The sequence below is a fragment of the Manis javanica genome, chromosome 3 (genome assembly GCF_040802235.1).
Source record: "Manis javanica isolate MJ-LG chromosome 3, MJ_LKY, whole genome shotgun sequence".
Taxonomy (NCBI): domain Eukaryota; kingdom Metazoa; phylum Chordata; class Mammalia; order Pholidota; family Manidae; genus Manis; species Manis javanica.
The window spans coordinates 37,219,185-37,235,277 of NC_133158.1; the positions used below are offsets into that span (position 1 = coordinate 37,219,185).

General features: G+C 59.9%; 2 protein-coding genes across 12 annotated transcripts in view; both read right to left on the reverse strand.

The window, feature by feature from the left end:
• Nucleotides 1-2,591: 2,591 nt before the first annotated feature.
• On the reverse strand, nt 2,592-9,912 carry ABTB1 (ankyrin repeat and BTB domain containing 1). 8 transcript variants are annotated; one of them, XM_037023875.2, is made up of 12 exons: nt 9,741-9,911; nt 8,486-8,548; nt 8,335-8,390; nt 7,133-7,277; nt 6,845-7,019; nt 6,713-6,758; nt 6,279-6,395; nt 6,074-6,192; nt 5,705-5,803; nt 5,431-5,598; nt 3,276-3,476; nt 2,592-3,181 (listed from the first exon to the last, which is right to left on the reverse strand). In XM_037023875.2, exons 1-12 carry the CDS (start codon nt 9,794-9,796, stop codon nt 2,975-2,977), a joined length of 1,452 nt encoding a protein of 483 aa, XP_036879770.1. In that variant the 5' UTR covers nt 9,797-9,911; the 3' UTR covers nt 2,592-2,974. The 8 variants fall into 8 exon arrangements, with proteins under 8 accessions (XP_036879770.1, XP_073087242.1, XP_073087243.1 ...); XM_073231141.1 differs by having other exon boundaries at nt 6,845-7,004; nt 9,741-9,910; XM_073231142.1 differs by lacking the exon at nt 8,335-8,390 and having other exon boundaries at nt 7,133-7,204; nt 9,741-9,912.
• Nucleotides 9,913-10,018: 106 nt separating this feature from the next.
• PODXL2 (podocalyxin like 2) overlaps nt 10,019-16,093 on the reverse strand; it is a 40,623-nt gene continuing 34,548 nt past the window's right edge. For 2 of the 4 annotated variants that reach the window (XM_037024044.2, XM_073231153.1), the window contains 4 exons: nt 14,271-14,427; nt 13,699-13,760; nt 11,188-11,367; nt 10,019-10,600 (listed from right to left, as the gene is read on the reverse strand). In XM_037024044.2, the coding sequence (XP_036879939.2) occupies nt 10,292-10,600; nt 11,188-11,367; nt 13,699-13,760; nt 14,271-14,427 (708 nt within the window). In that variant the 3' untranslated portion in view covers nt 10,019-10,291. The remainder of the gene's footprint in view (nt 10,601-11,187; nt 11,368-13,698; nt 13,761-14,270; nt 14,428-16,093) is intronic. The other 2 variants (XM_037024045.2, XM_037024046.2) reach the window with 2 other exon arrangements.

Below are 16,093 nucleotides of genomic sequence, written 5' to 3' on the forward strand. Positions count from 1 at the left end.
GGTGGCAAGTGAGGTACTCTCTTCAATTTAAGGGGGTACAAAATCTTAATAATCAAGGTAATATTTTCAAGTATTATTTTTTAAAAATCAAAATTAGTGCAAGAATATTCATGAAGAGCCAAATACTGACATTTTGAATAAAGAAAGGCTCCAGCTTACTGACCCTCCTTTTGCTTGGGCCCCAGCAAGACTCAGCGCAGCCCTGCGAGGGCTCCTCGCCACCCCCGCCTTCAGCCTGTTCCCTTCTGGGGCCGGAGGGGGCGCAACACGCCCTCCCTGCAGGACGTGGTAGGGAAAAGCGGTGCTTATTTTCTATTGTTCCTTATTTTGTCAATGTTCAGTTGGTCTATTCCCCCATCTGTGAAAAATGTGGGGAGTTCTTGAGTTGGAAGAAGGCGTGTGTATTTCCTAATAAAATTTATGGAAACAATTTTTCATTCAGCAGTTTTTCACTTAGAGGCAGGCAGGAGTGAATTAAAGTTATGTGAGGGCGAGATGTGCCCTTGAACCCTGAAAGGAGCACAGCCCTGCTGTGAAAACCAAACCCAAGTCCGATGAGACGCCGACTCTCCCTCAGCCACTCCTGCGTCCTTCTGGGAGCGCGGCCGTGATGGCTGGGATGGGGGAGCCACCGAGGCAGGCAGACGGACCCCTGTGTGCACTGACCGCCTCTGAGGCCACAGGAAACTCCCGTGCATTACCGTGACTTCCTCGCTGCTCAGTGCGGCGGGCCGTGCATGGGGTTTCCTGTTCATCTGCAACACCGCCCAGCACCTTCCTACCAAGAGCCTTTCCTCACCTTCAACCCACAGTGCAGACAACACGAGGAAGGGGTGGCGTGGCTGGGGAGTGGCATGCAGTCCTGGGGACCGGCCGCCCGCCCCACGCTGTCCCCGGCTGGCACACCTCACCGTTCTTGCTGTCTGTGAGCCACTAGGGTATCAGTTCCAGAGTATTCTTCCTCAAACCCCCTTGCTTACGTTTTTGCTTAAAATGTTATAAAACTATATAATTTCAAATAATTTCTGTAAAAATGATGGGTTTGATGTATTAGTTTTTTCTCCCCCTAATATCTTGTAAAATAAATGCATAGTAATTTTAAACATTTTCGTTTAATGTTTAAAACCTTACTGCATATACCTTGGCACACGTGGGGCCAGTGTGTGGTCTGAGGTGAGCCCTGCAGCTCTTGGGCCACGGGCCAGGCCCCGCCCTTCCTGTTTGTGTGTCCCAGGCTCAGAGCAAACTTTCAAAGATGCAAGTCAGGCCCTGTCACTCCCCAGGGCGGAGCCCAGCATCTAACAAACACAGCAGGCTCACTACCACCTGTGCTGTGCTGAGCCCTTCACAGGTGGTCACTCACTTACTACCCCAGGCAAGGGGGGTAGTCCCTAGTATGGTCATCCCCATTTCACAAATAGGAAAACTGAGGCAGAGTATGACCAGGCAGGAAGAGGCAGGACCAGGGTGGCAAGTCTGGTCTCCGGCCCACCGACCTCTCCCGCCTCATCGGGCATTGCAGGGTCCCAGGCCCTTGCACAGACCCTCCCCTCCCCCAAGCTGATCCTGATCACCACTCCTCCCTGCGAGCTGCTAACTCATCCACCTCATCACTGACTCATCCCGGTCCTCGGAACCGCATGCTTCCCCACATGACCAATGTGCCAGACCAACACGGATGAAGGGCACGGTGGAGGGAAAGGAGAAGATCCTGAAAGTCTGGGAAAATGACACAAAAGTCAAAAGGCACGGAGGGCTGGGAAACAAATGCAGGGGGGCCGGGATCCCAGTGTGAGGAGCCTGTGGGGACAGTGAGCTTCCTTCTCTCCCGGAGCAGTGGAGCCCAGGCATGCCTTGGGTGGCGGGGCAGGATGGGGGTGTGCGTGGGAGGGGTGCATGCAGGGCCCCCTGAGAAAGCCACCTCTGCCCTCCCTGATGTCACAGCTCCTGCGGGAGGGGTCAGGAGGGCCTCCCCAGGAAGGAGGCTGCTCTTGGGATGAGGGAGGTTGGGGGTCAGTGCCAAGCCCCCTCCTGGGACAAGGCCCACCAGTGGGGCGGCTAGTCACCCAGACTGCGGCTGGTGTCAAGGGCACCTCCTCCAACCCCACCCACTTCTCTGCACCCACTCCTCCCTGGCCCTCATCCTGGGGCTGCTCCCCCAGCCCTGCCCACGGCCCAGCCTCAGCCCTGCACCTGTCAAGGGTATAAGCGGCATGAGCATCCTTTGGTACAGAGGTGCTCAATAAGTGAGTGCTGAGAAACATTCATGGCTCAGAAGCCAGGCCCTCCCTGGTGCGGGAGAAGCAGCCTCTGGCTGCTCAGTCGGTCCTCCCCAGGGCCACTGAGGGTGGGCAGGGGGTCGGTTTGGCCTCACCACGAGGAGCCCAAAGCATCGGGAAGGCTGAGCCCAACTGGGAGACCTCAGGGCCTCTACAGAGAGGGGCTGCCCACGCAGACCCACGGCTCCCCACGGAGTCCCTGCTGGGCACCCAGCACCCTCACGCTGGAGGAGGTGCCCTGACTGCAGAGCTGCTCCCCACGGCCCTCCCCAAGTCCTGCTCCTGTGCCCTGGACGCAGGCTCAGGCTCCCATAGAGAATTCAAGCTTTATTGCCACACAGATTTCCCTGCTTCTTCCGGGCCAGCTCCGTGCCTGGGAGAGGCCGGCTTGGCTGCCGGGAGCCTGCCAGCCAGGGCCCGGAGAGCAGGGGTGAGGTGGGGAGGGAGGCCCTAAGAGACCCCATCCCAGGTTTCCCTGAGTGGTGCCCAGCCCCAGGGTCTAGGGGGCTGGTCTGTGCACTGGGAGAGGGGATTCATCCAGGGGCGACCGTCCCCCGGGCAAACAGGGGACAGGGAGCCCCCCGCTGACCCCCCTTGGCTCCCACAATGCCTTTGGGTGCAAGGGGTGCAAAGAACAGCTGCGCACACAGCCACCCACGTGTGTCATCCCCAGGGGGCCTCTCGCCCAGAGGCGATCAGCAGTCCAGGCCGATGGACACCAGCAGGTCCTCAAGGGCCCGGAGCCGCTGCTGTGCCTCCCCGATGGCACTGTAGGTCTGCACTGTGCTGGCCACATGGAAGCGGATGTCATCCACCAGCGGAATGGAGTCCGTCTCCTGCCGGGCCGCCACTGCCGCAGCCTCCTCCCTCACAGCCTCTGCAAAGTCCTCCCGCTCCACCAGCTGTGGACGGGCGGGTTCAGGGCTCAGGGCTCAGCGCTCCGGGGTGCCTGCCCTCAGCCGGCTCCACCTGCCTTGGCCCCACCCACGGGCCTACCTTCTCGATGACCTTGGCCATGTACTCGGTGCACTGGTCCTCCAGGCGCACCAGGCGGAACAGTTTGGCCACGCGCCACACCCCCACCACACTGTCCTCATCCAGCAGCTGGGCCAGGCTGCGGCCACATAGCCGCTTCAGGCCAGGCAACAGGTACATGTCAGCTACACTCAGAACATCGTAGGCCACCTCAGGGGGTAGCTGCAGTGAAAGGAGGGGTGAGGGCAGGTGTGCCCCAAGTCACCAGGGCCTCAGGCCCAGCAGCAGGGTAGCTGGGGAAAGGGTGGAGGAATCCCCTACTCATGCCCCAGGTGCCCAGATCCCTGCAGGCACCCACACGATCTGAAGGGGCCCAGGAGACCAGGGTTCCCATGCCTGGGGCAGGCTGGCAAGGTGCTGGCAGAGGCAGGAGCCCCTGAACCACACAGTCCTGGGCTTTCAAATACTAGCCATGGGAGCCTGGCCACACTGTGCCTCGGATTCCTCTTTGTGAGGTGCAATCGTGCTTGCCCCAAAAGACTGTCAGAAACCAGAAGGTGCAGTTCAAAACCAAGGCAGTACCCTACTAATGGCTGGAGTACCCTGCACCCTCCCACCTGCAGAGGCTGTGGGATTTAGGGCTCACCCACAGCTATGCCCTGCACTGGGAGAGGCCATGCACTCAACTCATGTCCAGACTTTGAAGGACCACGGGAGCTGGCTGAGGTGGAGCACACAGGACCTTTGCCAGATTGTAGGAGGCCACGCACGGTGTGCTTACTCATGCCAGGCACTTCACTGGTGCTAACTACCCATATTCCTGTCTCGTGGGGGGCGGAGGGGCAGAACGGAGGCATGGAGCCATTGAGGAACTAGCCCAAGACCTCACAGCTCGTGAGGGGCTACCTCAGTGTCAACCCAGGTTTGCAGCCCAAGTCCCACTTTGGGCCGGCCATTAAGCATCTGCACTCAGGGTGGCAGAGCTCCTAGGGGTTGCAGGGGTGGGCCAAGCTGAACACAAGGTGGCGGGGCAGAGAGCTCGACCATGCTGCAGATGTGAAGGAGAGGAGGCAGGAGGCATGGAGGCCTGGTGGCCAGTGGACTGGCAGGACGGGGGCACTGCAGGAGGCAAGGGAGGGGCTGCCACTTGGCCCAGCTTGTCCCTGTGCCTTCTCCTATAGGAACAGAGACCCAGCCAGAGACCACCCTGCCCAGCCTGCCTTGCTGGCAGTATAGCCACTGACCAAGTTCTCCCCAGCGCAATGTGAGAAGTGGTGCGTGAACTCCCACCTGGCCCACACGGGCCCTGCCTTCCCCTCCCTCTTAAAGTAGGAGTTGGGCTGTACCCTGATCTCCACATGCAAAGAACAACACCCCAGGGTTGGATGCCCTCTATGAGGCCCTCTGCCTGCTTTTGTGAATAAAGTTTTATTGGAACACAGACAAACCCACTCATCTCTGTACTGTCGACAGCTGCTTTTGCACAATAGCTGAGCTGAGCAGCTGTGACAGGAAGCCTATAGCAAACAATATTTACCACCTAGCCCTTCAAAGAAAAGGTTTGCTGCCCCCTGCCCTGGGGAATGTCAGGGCAATGAGATGGAGGGGACAGCCAGCTGCCTGTCCTGGGACACTCTCCTCAGACACGCAGACACAAAGGAGAAACAAACTTCTCTCTTAAGTCACCGTGGTTTGTGCGCTTTGTTGCGGTGGCCTCTGCTCACCCCCCACAGCCCCCACAATGCACACCGTTAGCCCTGTCTACTGCAGGATAGTTAGGGATGCCCCAGGGTAGCAGAACTGGGGGCAGAGCCCAGAGCCCTGGGAACCTGCAGGCTTGGGCTCCCTGCTTTTGTGAGAAGTCAGGGTTACTGACCCCACCCACCCTCCAGCTGGAAAAGCTGGAAACTCCAGGTAGCTGCTACTATGTCCCCAAGTATCATGCTCATGTGGGTCTTATTACTCATTCCTGCTCTGGAATCTACCAAGGTCACTCTGCCTGGAAGAAAACTCCAAATGGGTCCCACACTCTTTCTCCAACCTCATGGAAAACTCACCCCAGAGAGCCACTGGGGACCTGAGGACCTGGGCCCTCCCTTTAAGCCCCGTGGTGACTGTTCTGTCCCGCCCCCAGCCCCGTGCCCTCCCGGTGCGCGCAGCTGCCTGGAGCCCGCACCTCCGTGTGATCACTGTATATGTAGTAGAGCACGTGGGTGAAGATGTCGGGTGAGATGCCGTGCAGGGTGACAGCTGGGAGGCCACCCGAGGCCTCCAGCCCCTCATTCTCCTGGAAGTGGTCGTCCAGCAGGGCCCGGAAATAGTCACTGCGGCCACAGAAGAAGGCCTGGGGGAGGCTGGGCTCAGGAAAGGCAAGGGCCAGGGCTTGTGCTCAGGGGAGCCAGCCCGGGGCTTAAGGCGAAGGAAGAGGGGATTCGGGAGAGGGACGGCACCTTGTGGCAGAGGAAGCTGCAACCGTCCACTCGGAAGCAGACGTCAGGACAGCTGTTGAAGCTGTCAGGGCAAGGGAAGGGCAGCTCCCCGAGATCACCCTGGGGGACAGGGGAGATGCTGTCAGCACAGGTAGGAGAAGGGAATGTGGCCAGCCCCAGCCAAGAGCCCATTCTAACCTGAGCCTGGACAGGTGGACTGCAGCCCCACTTGCAGACTTAAATACAAAACAAACCACCACCAAAACAAACAACTAGGCTCAGAAAAGGGAAGTGACTTGCTCTAAGTTGCACAGGGAACTGAACCCCAGTATGGGACTTGCCTTCTACAGCCCCATCCCCAGGCCCAGCCTCAGGCTACCGGATGCTTACTCGGAGCTCAGGGGGCAGAGCACAGTCGGCCAGCAGGGCCATGTCCCCCCGAAGCCGGGGGTCTGCTGCGGGGGGCTCGATGGTCAGCACCTTCACACACGTGCCTGGCTTGGATGCCACTGCAGGGAAGACAGCACAGCTACAGAGCGCTGGGTGGGCCCTGCCAGGCCAGCCCCAACCCCCAGACTCCGAAGCCTGGACGCACCAAACTCGGACACCTTCTCACACTTGGCCTCCAGGTCACTGAGCAGGTCCCACAACTGGCACTGCTTGGCCAGGCGCTCGCAGTCACTGACGTGTTCCACACCCACGTCCAGGCGGCCTGTGGGGGTGCAGTGTGGGGGCTCAGGCCCAAGAGGGACCCTCAGCTCTCCCCAGGCACAGTTCCATAAGAGGTGGCCTCCTGCCCAACCACTTGGCTACAGGGCCAGGACTCCCAGGTCCACATGCTGCCCTGGTTTCGCCATCCTCAGTTCTACAGGCCCCAAGACAGATGGAAAGGGGCTCAGTTTGTTGGGGGTACAAACTCTTCCAGAGCAGACACACCAACTCACTGTCTCCCAAACCAACCCAACCCAGGGGCACCTGGACAGAAATGTGGCCCCCTCCCAGCTTCCCCATCTGGGCCTGGAGTGTCACCTGTGTACAGGTACTGCAGCAGGGCCCCAAAGGCCACAGGATTGATCTGTGGGCAGAGACAGCCAGGGGGAGGTCAGAGGCGGCCACCCCACACAAGACCCCTGCCTCCCTCTGCCCCCGGGAGAGACGGACCAGTGGGTGCCTGAGGACCACAGTGCTCTTGCCCTTCCACTTGGTGTCCAGCATGTTGGCGAAGTAGGTGCTGCGTGCACCCAGGACGCAGCGATGTGCCCGGAAGGGCTTCCCGTGCACCACAAAGACCACGTCGCTGTGGATGCCTTGCTCCAGAAGCCTGGGGAGGGGTGAGCTGAGGGAGGGTGCTCAGCAGTGCCTCCCCTGGTCCCGTCCCTCCAGCTCCCATCCCATCCCACAGACAGAACCTCAGCCCTGCTGCACGTGCCCCACCTGCATCCCGCTCACCTCTGTAGGAAGTCGTCATAGTAATCCCGCCTCCTGCAAGAGGCTGTCACCTGCTTGTAATCTCGCAGGGCCCTGCGGATGGTATCACTCAGTGCCCCATAGAGGCAGCGCTCCCCGTCGAAGGTATTGGCCTCGCAGCGGGCTCCTGGGGGCAGCAGGGCTCACCAGTCAGAGAAGCCACGGGCCTGCAACCTGCAGCTGGGCTGAGGCCTCAGAAATCCTAATCTCCCTCTCCCTTCCCAGCTCTTCCCCACACGTGGGGCCCATAAGCCCTGGAGACTATTTCCACTTTACCCTGGGCCTACTGTGACCCCAGCATCCTCCCTGCCGAAGCCCCAGCACACAGACACCTGTGAACTCAAACACACACACACACACACAAACATACTTACACATACCACAGCCTACACAAAACATATCAGGCTCAGAGACTGGCGCTGTTCTATGCACTGGGGACACAGCCATTAAGTAGACAAGTCCCTGTCTGCAGTGAGCTGACACTTCAGAGGGGCAGTGCACAGTAAACAGCTTAACCAAAGATATTGAGTGCTATGAAGAAAAGTAATGCAAGACAAAGGACAACAGCGGTTGCAGCTGCCATACAGGGAGGCCAGGGAAGGTCCCTATGTCAGTAACAAGGTGCAGAGAGCTGAACATATACAGAGCCTGCCATGCAAAGATCTAGAAAGGGCAGTCTAAGGAGGGGGCACACCAAGTGCCAAGGTCCTTTGCAGGAGCAAGCTTGGGGAGCTAGAGACAGGGACTGGAACAGCAAGAACACGGGGGAGCCAAAAGAGGTGAGGCTGGAGTCCTGCAGAAGCTTATAGGCATGGCAAGGCATTCCAGTGTTTAACTAAATGCAGAGAAAGTCACTGGAGGATTTTAAGCTGGATCAGACTTAGATCAACCCGACTGCAATATGGAAAACAGACTGTAGGTGGGGCAAAAGGGGCAGCCAGGAGAGAGGAGACTAGCCTCGCTTCCAGGAGAGATGCTGTAGCTGGGCTGGGCCGTGGCAGAGGAGATGGGAAGGGGACCGCGGAGAGGACAGGTTCTGAAAGTAGAGCTGACAGTACTTGCTGCTGGTGTAGGGCATGAGGGAAAGAGGGCTCGCGGGTTTGCAAATGCATACCCATGCCTCTGAGCCCCTGCACTCATGTCAACACACATGCACACACAGCACCCCCGCCCCATTCTCTCACCATTGGCCAGAAGGTAGAGTACCAGCTCCTCATGCCCACAGAGGCAGGCGTAGTACCTCGGGGAGGGAAGGAAGGCATATGGAAGACAGGTGTCAGGACTGAAGCCCCCTACCCCCTGCCTGCCCTGACCGCCCATCCCCTGGGCACTCACAAGGGGGTGCTGTCCCACTTGTCCCGCACGTTCACCTCCACATCTCGCTGCTCCAGCAGGTACCTGGGCGGGAGGTCAGAGCCTGGGTCAGGACAGGGTCATGGTCTTGGAGAGGAGGTCCGTGCAACAGGAAGGTGACCAGCCCTTTTGGCTGAGGGACACCTCCCCCACGTGAGAGCAGGGGACAAGAGAGCAGAGCAGGAAGGGCACACAAGGCAAAGGGGCCAGCTAGACAGCGAGTGGAGGCCAGAACCCTAGGCAGATGGCAGACACTGGGGCTCAGGCCCCAGGGCTGAAGAGGCTGAGACGCTGGCCTGGAGCGTCTGGCAGAGGTGGTGGTGATGGGCCTCTGCTCCTGGCAGAGCCCTCTGACTGTTGGGGAGACCGGAGGAAGGCAGACCAGGGGGAGGCTGCCGGTGTCCTGGTGCTGCGGGAGCGTGAGGTGGACAGGCTCTAAAGCATGGAGGTCAGGAGACAAAGGTGGGCTGTGAGAGGGCAGGGGGCTGGCTCATCGATGTGACAAAGCCACCGAGGGGCCACCTGGGGGAAACGTCCAGGGTGTCCAGGCAGAGCTCTGAGCTGGATGCAGCTTCAGGGGTCAACTAACTCCTACGTGGCCTGGGTGCTAGGAAAGCTGTGGGGGTCAGGAAGCCTGGGACTGGCCCAGGGGAAATGGGAAGTGGTGGGTCACGACCAGAGAATGGGGAAGGGTCAAGAAAGGTGCCTCCCATCCCAAATGGGCATTCCTCCCTCCCCGTCTGGCCCATGGAGATGGCGATTTCAGCGACAGATTTGCTTTAGCTGCACTTATGAGTTTTTGAATCCCCGGGGACAAGAAGCCAACTGTGGGCCCAGGGGTGTTCCCAGCGCCAACTCCAGGGCGCATCCCTAAGAGGAGCCAGGCCTGGAGTTCCAGACCTGCCCCTGGGTCTGGCGTCCGGACCCAGGGCGCGACCCTCCTCTTCTCTCCGCTCCCCTCTCCCCCCCCCGGCCTCCGCGCGGCGGTCCTCTCCTCCAGGGAGCCCTCCGGGGCCACAGGCAGTAAATCACCGCTAGCACACGCCCCGCGCTCCGGGTTCGGAGCCGCGGCAGTCCCTGACGCCTGTTGGCGAGTGACCAGCGGCACATCCCCGGGCGCTCGCGCTGCGGCAGGGCAGAGGCGCGCGCCCCTCCCGCTGCCGTCCCTGCACGCCCGCGCCAGACGCGCTCCGAGGGCGCCCCACCCGGGGCCCTCCCGGGACGGCGGGGTCCTCACCGCACTCGGCCCACATCCCCCTTCCTGCAGCTGGCGAAGAGGTCGCTCGTGTCCATGGCGCAGAAGGCTCGGACCCGTGGCGCAGAAGGCTCGGACCCGGGCCGAGCGACCTCAGGCGGCGGAGGTGGCGGCGGCGCGCCCGGGCCGGATGTAAACACGGGGCGGCCCCGCCCCGCGCCCGCCCCCACCCCCGCCCCGCTCGGCAGCGGCGCCTGGCGCCCGGAGGACCGACCCGGGCCCCCCCCACCGCGGAGCAAGAACGAGTCGGGCAGGCGAACGGGCTGGGCCCGGCGGGGTCTCCGGGCGGGTTTAATCGGGTTCCGGGGCCGGCCCCTGGGGCGTCACTGGGGTGGGAGGGCTGTGCCGAGGCTGTTTTGTGAGTTGGTGGGAAGCGGGAGGCCCCGCACCCAGGGCCAGGCTGCGGGGGGCGGCCGAGGCCGGGAGGGGAGGGGAGGCGCGGCTTCTGCTCCGGGGCCGCCCTGCTCGTCCTGGCGCAGCCCCAGCGGGGCGAGGGCATATGGCCTTGGGGGTGCAGCGGGTCGGAGCCGCCCTCACAGGTGCGTGTCCTCCTCGAACACGTCCGAGTCCTCGGGGTCCCGCTTGCCCCCCATGAGCGCGCTCCAGCCCCCCGGGCCGTTGACAGCCCCGCCGCCGTTCAGGCTGGGCTGCTTCTCCTGCATCTCCGACTGGCTGTCGCTGGCCACGTCCAGCGTGGGGTTGTCGTGGCAGCCGTTCTCTACGAAGCGCAGCTCCTCGCCATGCGACTGCGGCGGTGGAAGAGGGCCGCTGGGCGAGCGCCGCCGCCCCGGCCCCCACCCGCCGGACAACTGCAGGCACGCGCCCAGGAACCGGCCTGTGACCTTGAACAAGTCACTTCATTGTTCCTAACCTGGTCTGTAAAACCCCACAGGGAATGCCCAGGGGACCGCCCACGGATGGCACTTCTCTTCTGTTCCCACAACTCAACTCCTTAAAATAATTCTAATGACCTTTGCACTAAACAATCCCGTGGCCTCCCTGACATCATATGATCCCTCCCAACAGACAGCCCCCCACCCCCAAAAAAGACTTCTGGCAAACATGTGGGGTGTGCCTGGCCCCTCCTTTGGGGGAAACTGCAGGGATCTGGAGCCTCTTCCTGAACCTGGGCTCCGGGTGGGTTTAATGGGGGTTCCTGGGTCACCTTGCCCCAGGAGGAGCTGGTGCCATGGAGGTCCCATGGGTGGCCTCCTCACCCCTAGCACCTGTCACAGGGCTGGTGCCCTGCAGAGGGACAACTGAGTGCCAGAGTCTAGATGGTGGCTTCACCCACAGTACTTGTCCCAGGACAGTGACTGCCATCCCACCTGCACACGAGGACACTGCATACAGATGACTGCACTAGTGGGCACGCAGTCCTCCAGTCCGCCCCAACGCAGGCCCCTTCCCCACCTGCCCGCACACTCACCACATGTTTGAGCTTAGGCAGCCGGCGCTGCCAGCAGTTGTAGAGCAGGCCCAGCACGATGATAATGACACAGATGGCACCAATGACCACCAGCACCACAAACAGTGTTCCGTAGTCACTGCGAGCTTGACTGGCCCGTGCCTGGCAGCTGCTTGTCGTGGAGTAGTTCTGGATGCCAATCTGAGGGCAGGAGGAGCCGAGTTTCTCAGCTGAGGCCCCAGGTGCCATAGCTCCCCATGGGGCCTGTGGGGTTGGGGCTCAGGGACAGGGGACAGGCTTTGAGAAAGAGCTGGCGCACTCCTGGCTCCTGAAGCCCCCTGAGAGACCTGCACCTGTACTCATCAGAGTCTATGCCCTGTTCCCATCCCGCTCCCCTGAGGGCAGCCCAAGACCCTCTCACCCAGGCCTCCATTTGCAGCCTTCCCTCACATGCCCATGGCTCTGCCCTGAACCCGATCCTGCCAGCCAGAGGTCTGGCCCTAAACCCACCTGGTTGTGGCCTTAACCTCCCAGTGAGGCTGCCAGTCATGATCGAAACTAGCTAGAGCCCCCAAACTTATCCCTAGTGGTTCAAAAAAAGACACTTAAGGGCACACACTTGCCACTACTACTTAGGTCCCTGAAATAGCTTCCACCCTGGGGCAAGGGTGCTCTGGCATCATCTGGCCACTGAGGGCCAGAGACAGTGCAGGGGGTGCTAGGGACAGCCCCACATTCTGGGCCAACCCTAGCATCCCAGCTTCCTCCCCTTCCCCATTGGAGTGGTCCCCAATGGTGTTTGGTCTCCCAGCACCTGGCCCACACTGCCAGGTGGGCCTGCCTTCTCTGGCCAAGAGGCTGCTGTACCCCTGCTGGGCTGGGCAGGGGCTTGCTCCACAAAGCAGCATCTCAGGCAGAGGGAATTAGGGAAGGTGAGGTGCCACCCTCATCAGACAGCAGGTGCCATGTGAGGGTGCTGTCTGCTGCCTCCCAGGGCAGAGACCTGAGAGCCTCCTTCTACTGTGGGCTGTCTTTTCTAAGGCCAGGTATTCAGCTCTTGGTTTCTGAGAACCGCCTGTGTATTTCTAGTGCTTTTTATTGACTCTTTAAGTTATCAAGAAACAGTTTTTCTTGCTGGATTCACCCACCAAAGAACTCACTCAACGTGCCCTCTAATACACTTCCAGACCCAGCAAGTCAGTCTGAATGAAAGGTCTAGTAAGGCCAGAATACCCAGGGGCAAGGAGAAGAGGCAGGAGGGTCTGTAAAAAAGGTCAAGGCCAGCCCATGGTTCCACCAGTCCCATCCCGTCGCATTCATGAACCCAGAATTTCACAACTGGAAAGGCCCTCAGGGGCTGTCTGGGTGGTTTACAGATAGTACTGGGTGAAAGTCCTTGGCTCTGGATAGTTCAGGCCTGGTCTAAAGCTCGGCTCTACCACGTACTAGCTGTACAATCTCAGGTGAGTGAGCTCCCTTCTCTGGGCTACAGCTCTCATCTTAAACAGGGCACCAGCAGCACTCACTGGGGGGCCTTATTTAATCGTCACCAACCCGGAGTAGCTGTAAGGCTACATGAGAGAGCCCAGTGCAGTCTGCACTCAGGAAGCCGTCTGCACTCAGGAAGCCGTCAGCACGCTTATCATAAAAAACAAAACCACCCCTGCACCCTGCATGTACGAGATAAGGAGGCTGCGCCCAGGGTCCTGCTCCGCCCATCCCTGCTGTCCAGCACTGCAGAGCCCTTGGGAAGGAAGAGGTCTCATGGCAGGGCTTTGGGTTTCACGGTGCGTGCAAGTGGTTTTGCTGGAGACAGTGGCTGTCCTCAAGGAAGGAGGTGAGGGACCTGAGGTCTTCCCTTTCGGGGAAGGTGGAATGAGGAGCAGGGGGCCCACGGGGACCTGTCCCACCCACAGGCCCTGGCTCTGCTCCATGCGCGGGCATGGACGGCAGCACAAGTGAGGGTGACCAGCCTGTCTCCTAGGCCCAGGGCTTCAGGACCAGCGAGCCTGCCACACTGGTTCAGTTCGCCTGTGGAGATGGCAGAGCTGTCCCCTGAGTCCTGAGCCCCGTCCCCCTCCCCAAGTGGTCCCCTGCTGGCTGAGCAGCACTAAACTCCCATGGGAAGTGCACGGTTGATGGATTCTGAAGCATCCATGCCTCTCTCTTGTGGTTTCTGGCTCCACATCACACTCACTCACCTCACTGGGTTTCTGCACAATTCTTTGCCCAGACGTGGTGCTTCTCTAAACGTTGTCTACCCAGAAAACTCCCACGTCCCTGTCAAGGCCTCCCTGAGAGTCCCCTGTCGTCTGTGCCCCCTCCCTTTCCATCCCTGGGTTGCAGCTGCTGTGTGGCTGGTGAGTTCTCATGTTATCTCTTCGTGGCAACTGTATCTTAGACCTGAAGAGGTGCTGCCCAGAGCGAGTCTGTCTTTTTTGTTCTTCCGCACCTCTGATGCAGGTACCTCCCGCCCTCAGGGAGGCTGCCCTGCTCCCAGGGCTTACGGAACAGGAGAGGAGCGTGCCTTACCTCCACCAGACTCCTGCGGATGTCACCCAGCATGGAGAGGACATCTTGAGTGGGCACCACCCCTGGGGGCAGATACCATCATCAGTACAGCCTCGGTCACCAAGGCGTCCCCATAGGCTCCTGGTCCCTTGGATAGCCTTGGCCTGGGCTTTCAGAGCCTCACTCTGGCTCCTGGCCTCACGTGCATGCACCCTACTCTCTCTGCTTGCTTCCCAGTGGCTGACTCTTGAAAAGGGATTTAGTGAATGCCCCCTAAGCCCCCCGCAGCATGTAGTGCGCATCAGCCTCTGCCTGGGCAGAAACCAGACCTCTTCCTTCCTTTTCCCAATGTTCACACCCCACCTCTTCTCCAGATCTCACAGGTTTCAGTACCCACTGAACCCTAAACCAGGGACCTGGCCAACACCTCACCCTCCTCTCCGAGGGGGCCACGTTCAGAAGCCCTGTGTGCACACTTCCCCGGAGCTCTGCGGGACACCTCCACGGCCCTCAGGAAATGCAGCTGGGTCACAGGCCTCCCATCTGCCACCTTCCTGCTGGCCCTCCCTGTGTCTGGGCACTGCCCCGCTCACCCTGCTCGCCCACTAAGGCCATCAGGAGGTGCTGCTCCTTCTCGCTAGGCTTGCTCAGGGAGATGTGCCAGGCCCCGTGCCGGCCACTGCCGTGGCGGGGCAGCACCTCCTCCACCAGGGCCAGGAGCTGCAGCCCCCGGTGCTGCCGGAACACCTCCTGCAAAGGCAGAAAGAGCATCCCACGCTCAGTGAAGGATTGGGCTCCACTGACCCCTGCCCCTCAGCTAGCCCACCTCTGACTTCTGTGCAGCAGCCAAATGCTGGAAAGGCCATCTGGCCCCTTGGGGAGGGGGCTGCTCTGGCAGCTCGGGGGACCACTGGGAGGCTGTGAGCACGGCCTCTGGGTGGGACTGTGGTAACACCGAGATAGACCCCCATCTGTTCCCTATAGGCTTCCAGGCACTTCTTCCTGCCTTGGTCTCTCACCATAAGGAGGGCATGGCACCTGCTCAGAGACACACTTGAGCTGGGGGACAGAAGTGCCACATACACAAGTCCAGGAAGTGGGTGCAGGACTATGGAGACCCCTCATCATGCCTCAGAGTTCAAGTGTATAGTGCAAGGAATGAATATATATATTGGGGGTACAAGCTAAGAGATGTATGCAACCACACAGCCACCACAGTCCAGGCAGAGAGGTGGAAAGCAGTCTACCCAGGCTCATCGCTGGCCTGTCACTGCAGAGATGCAGCCCAAAGGTGGGGAGTTGGGAGAGACATCTGAGCACTCTTATGGTGGCCGTGCTGACCAGAACAGAAACAGATGGTTAGAATGGCAATCCCCAGAGGCAGGGCCAGGACAGGACGAGGAGCACACAGAGGCTTCTTTCTCACCCGATGTGCTCTTGTAGTATTTAGATTCTCTTGACCTTGTGTATATGTAATTCCATAATTTAAAAACAAAAGCAAGAGGCCAGCACTGAACAGGAACTGAGTGAGTGGTGGGGGCCCATGCAGGGTTGGAGGCCCAATCTGGGAAGAGACGCTCTGTTGGCCCTGTGGCTGCTCCCCACTCCCTGTTGCCCCCAACCCCTGACGCTTCTCCAGCAGCCTTCTCCCTCCTGTACCTAGAAATCACCAGTCCCCTGCTCCTAGCCTCCAAAACTCCCAGCCGACACCCCTCTCCCAGTTGCTCAGCTCTCTCCAGGGCCCCACTGTGGGGCTGCCAGCCAGGGCTGCCCTCGAGGCACAGGTACTCCCCAGGTGACCCCTGTGGGGCCCTGACACTCAAGTCTTTCTGCTAGAGCTCAAGCCAAAGAGCTTCCCCTAGTTGTCATAACTACCTAAAGGCTACCAAGGTGACTGAGTTCCTTGTTACCATGGCAAGTGTGGGGTGCAGGCTCAAGCCGTGGCACTCACTGGCCTAACGGAAAGCCAACTTAGCTTTGAATTTGAAAGACTGGTACTGGAGAAAGCCACGAGCAAGTGGGAAAAACCTAGTTCCTGAAATAGCTCATACCATCCTCATACATGGGTGTGTGTATGCATGTGCGTGGGGAAGGGGTGCATGCCCACACCTGCCTGAGCAAGGTGCATGAGCTACCCAGTAGCTCCACCGCTTCCAAACAGACACCCTTCTGCCGTGGGCAGTGCCACCCCTGTGCTGCAGCCCTGTGCTCCACCACATGTGCATGCTCCACATTGTGGGTCAAGCTGTCTCTCTGGCTTAAGCCCACAGACCCACAGTGTCAGTTCTGGGAGGGTCTGATGACTGTCTATTTCATACTACTTATTTTGTAGATGGGAACTGAGTGTCAGGGGCCTGGGGGAAAGCTCTGGCTTTGGGATCAGATAAATCTGGGTTCAAATCCTGGTTCTGTCATT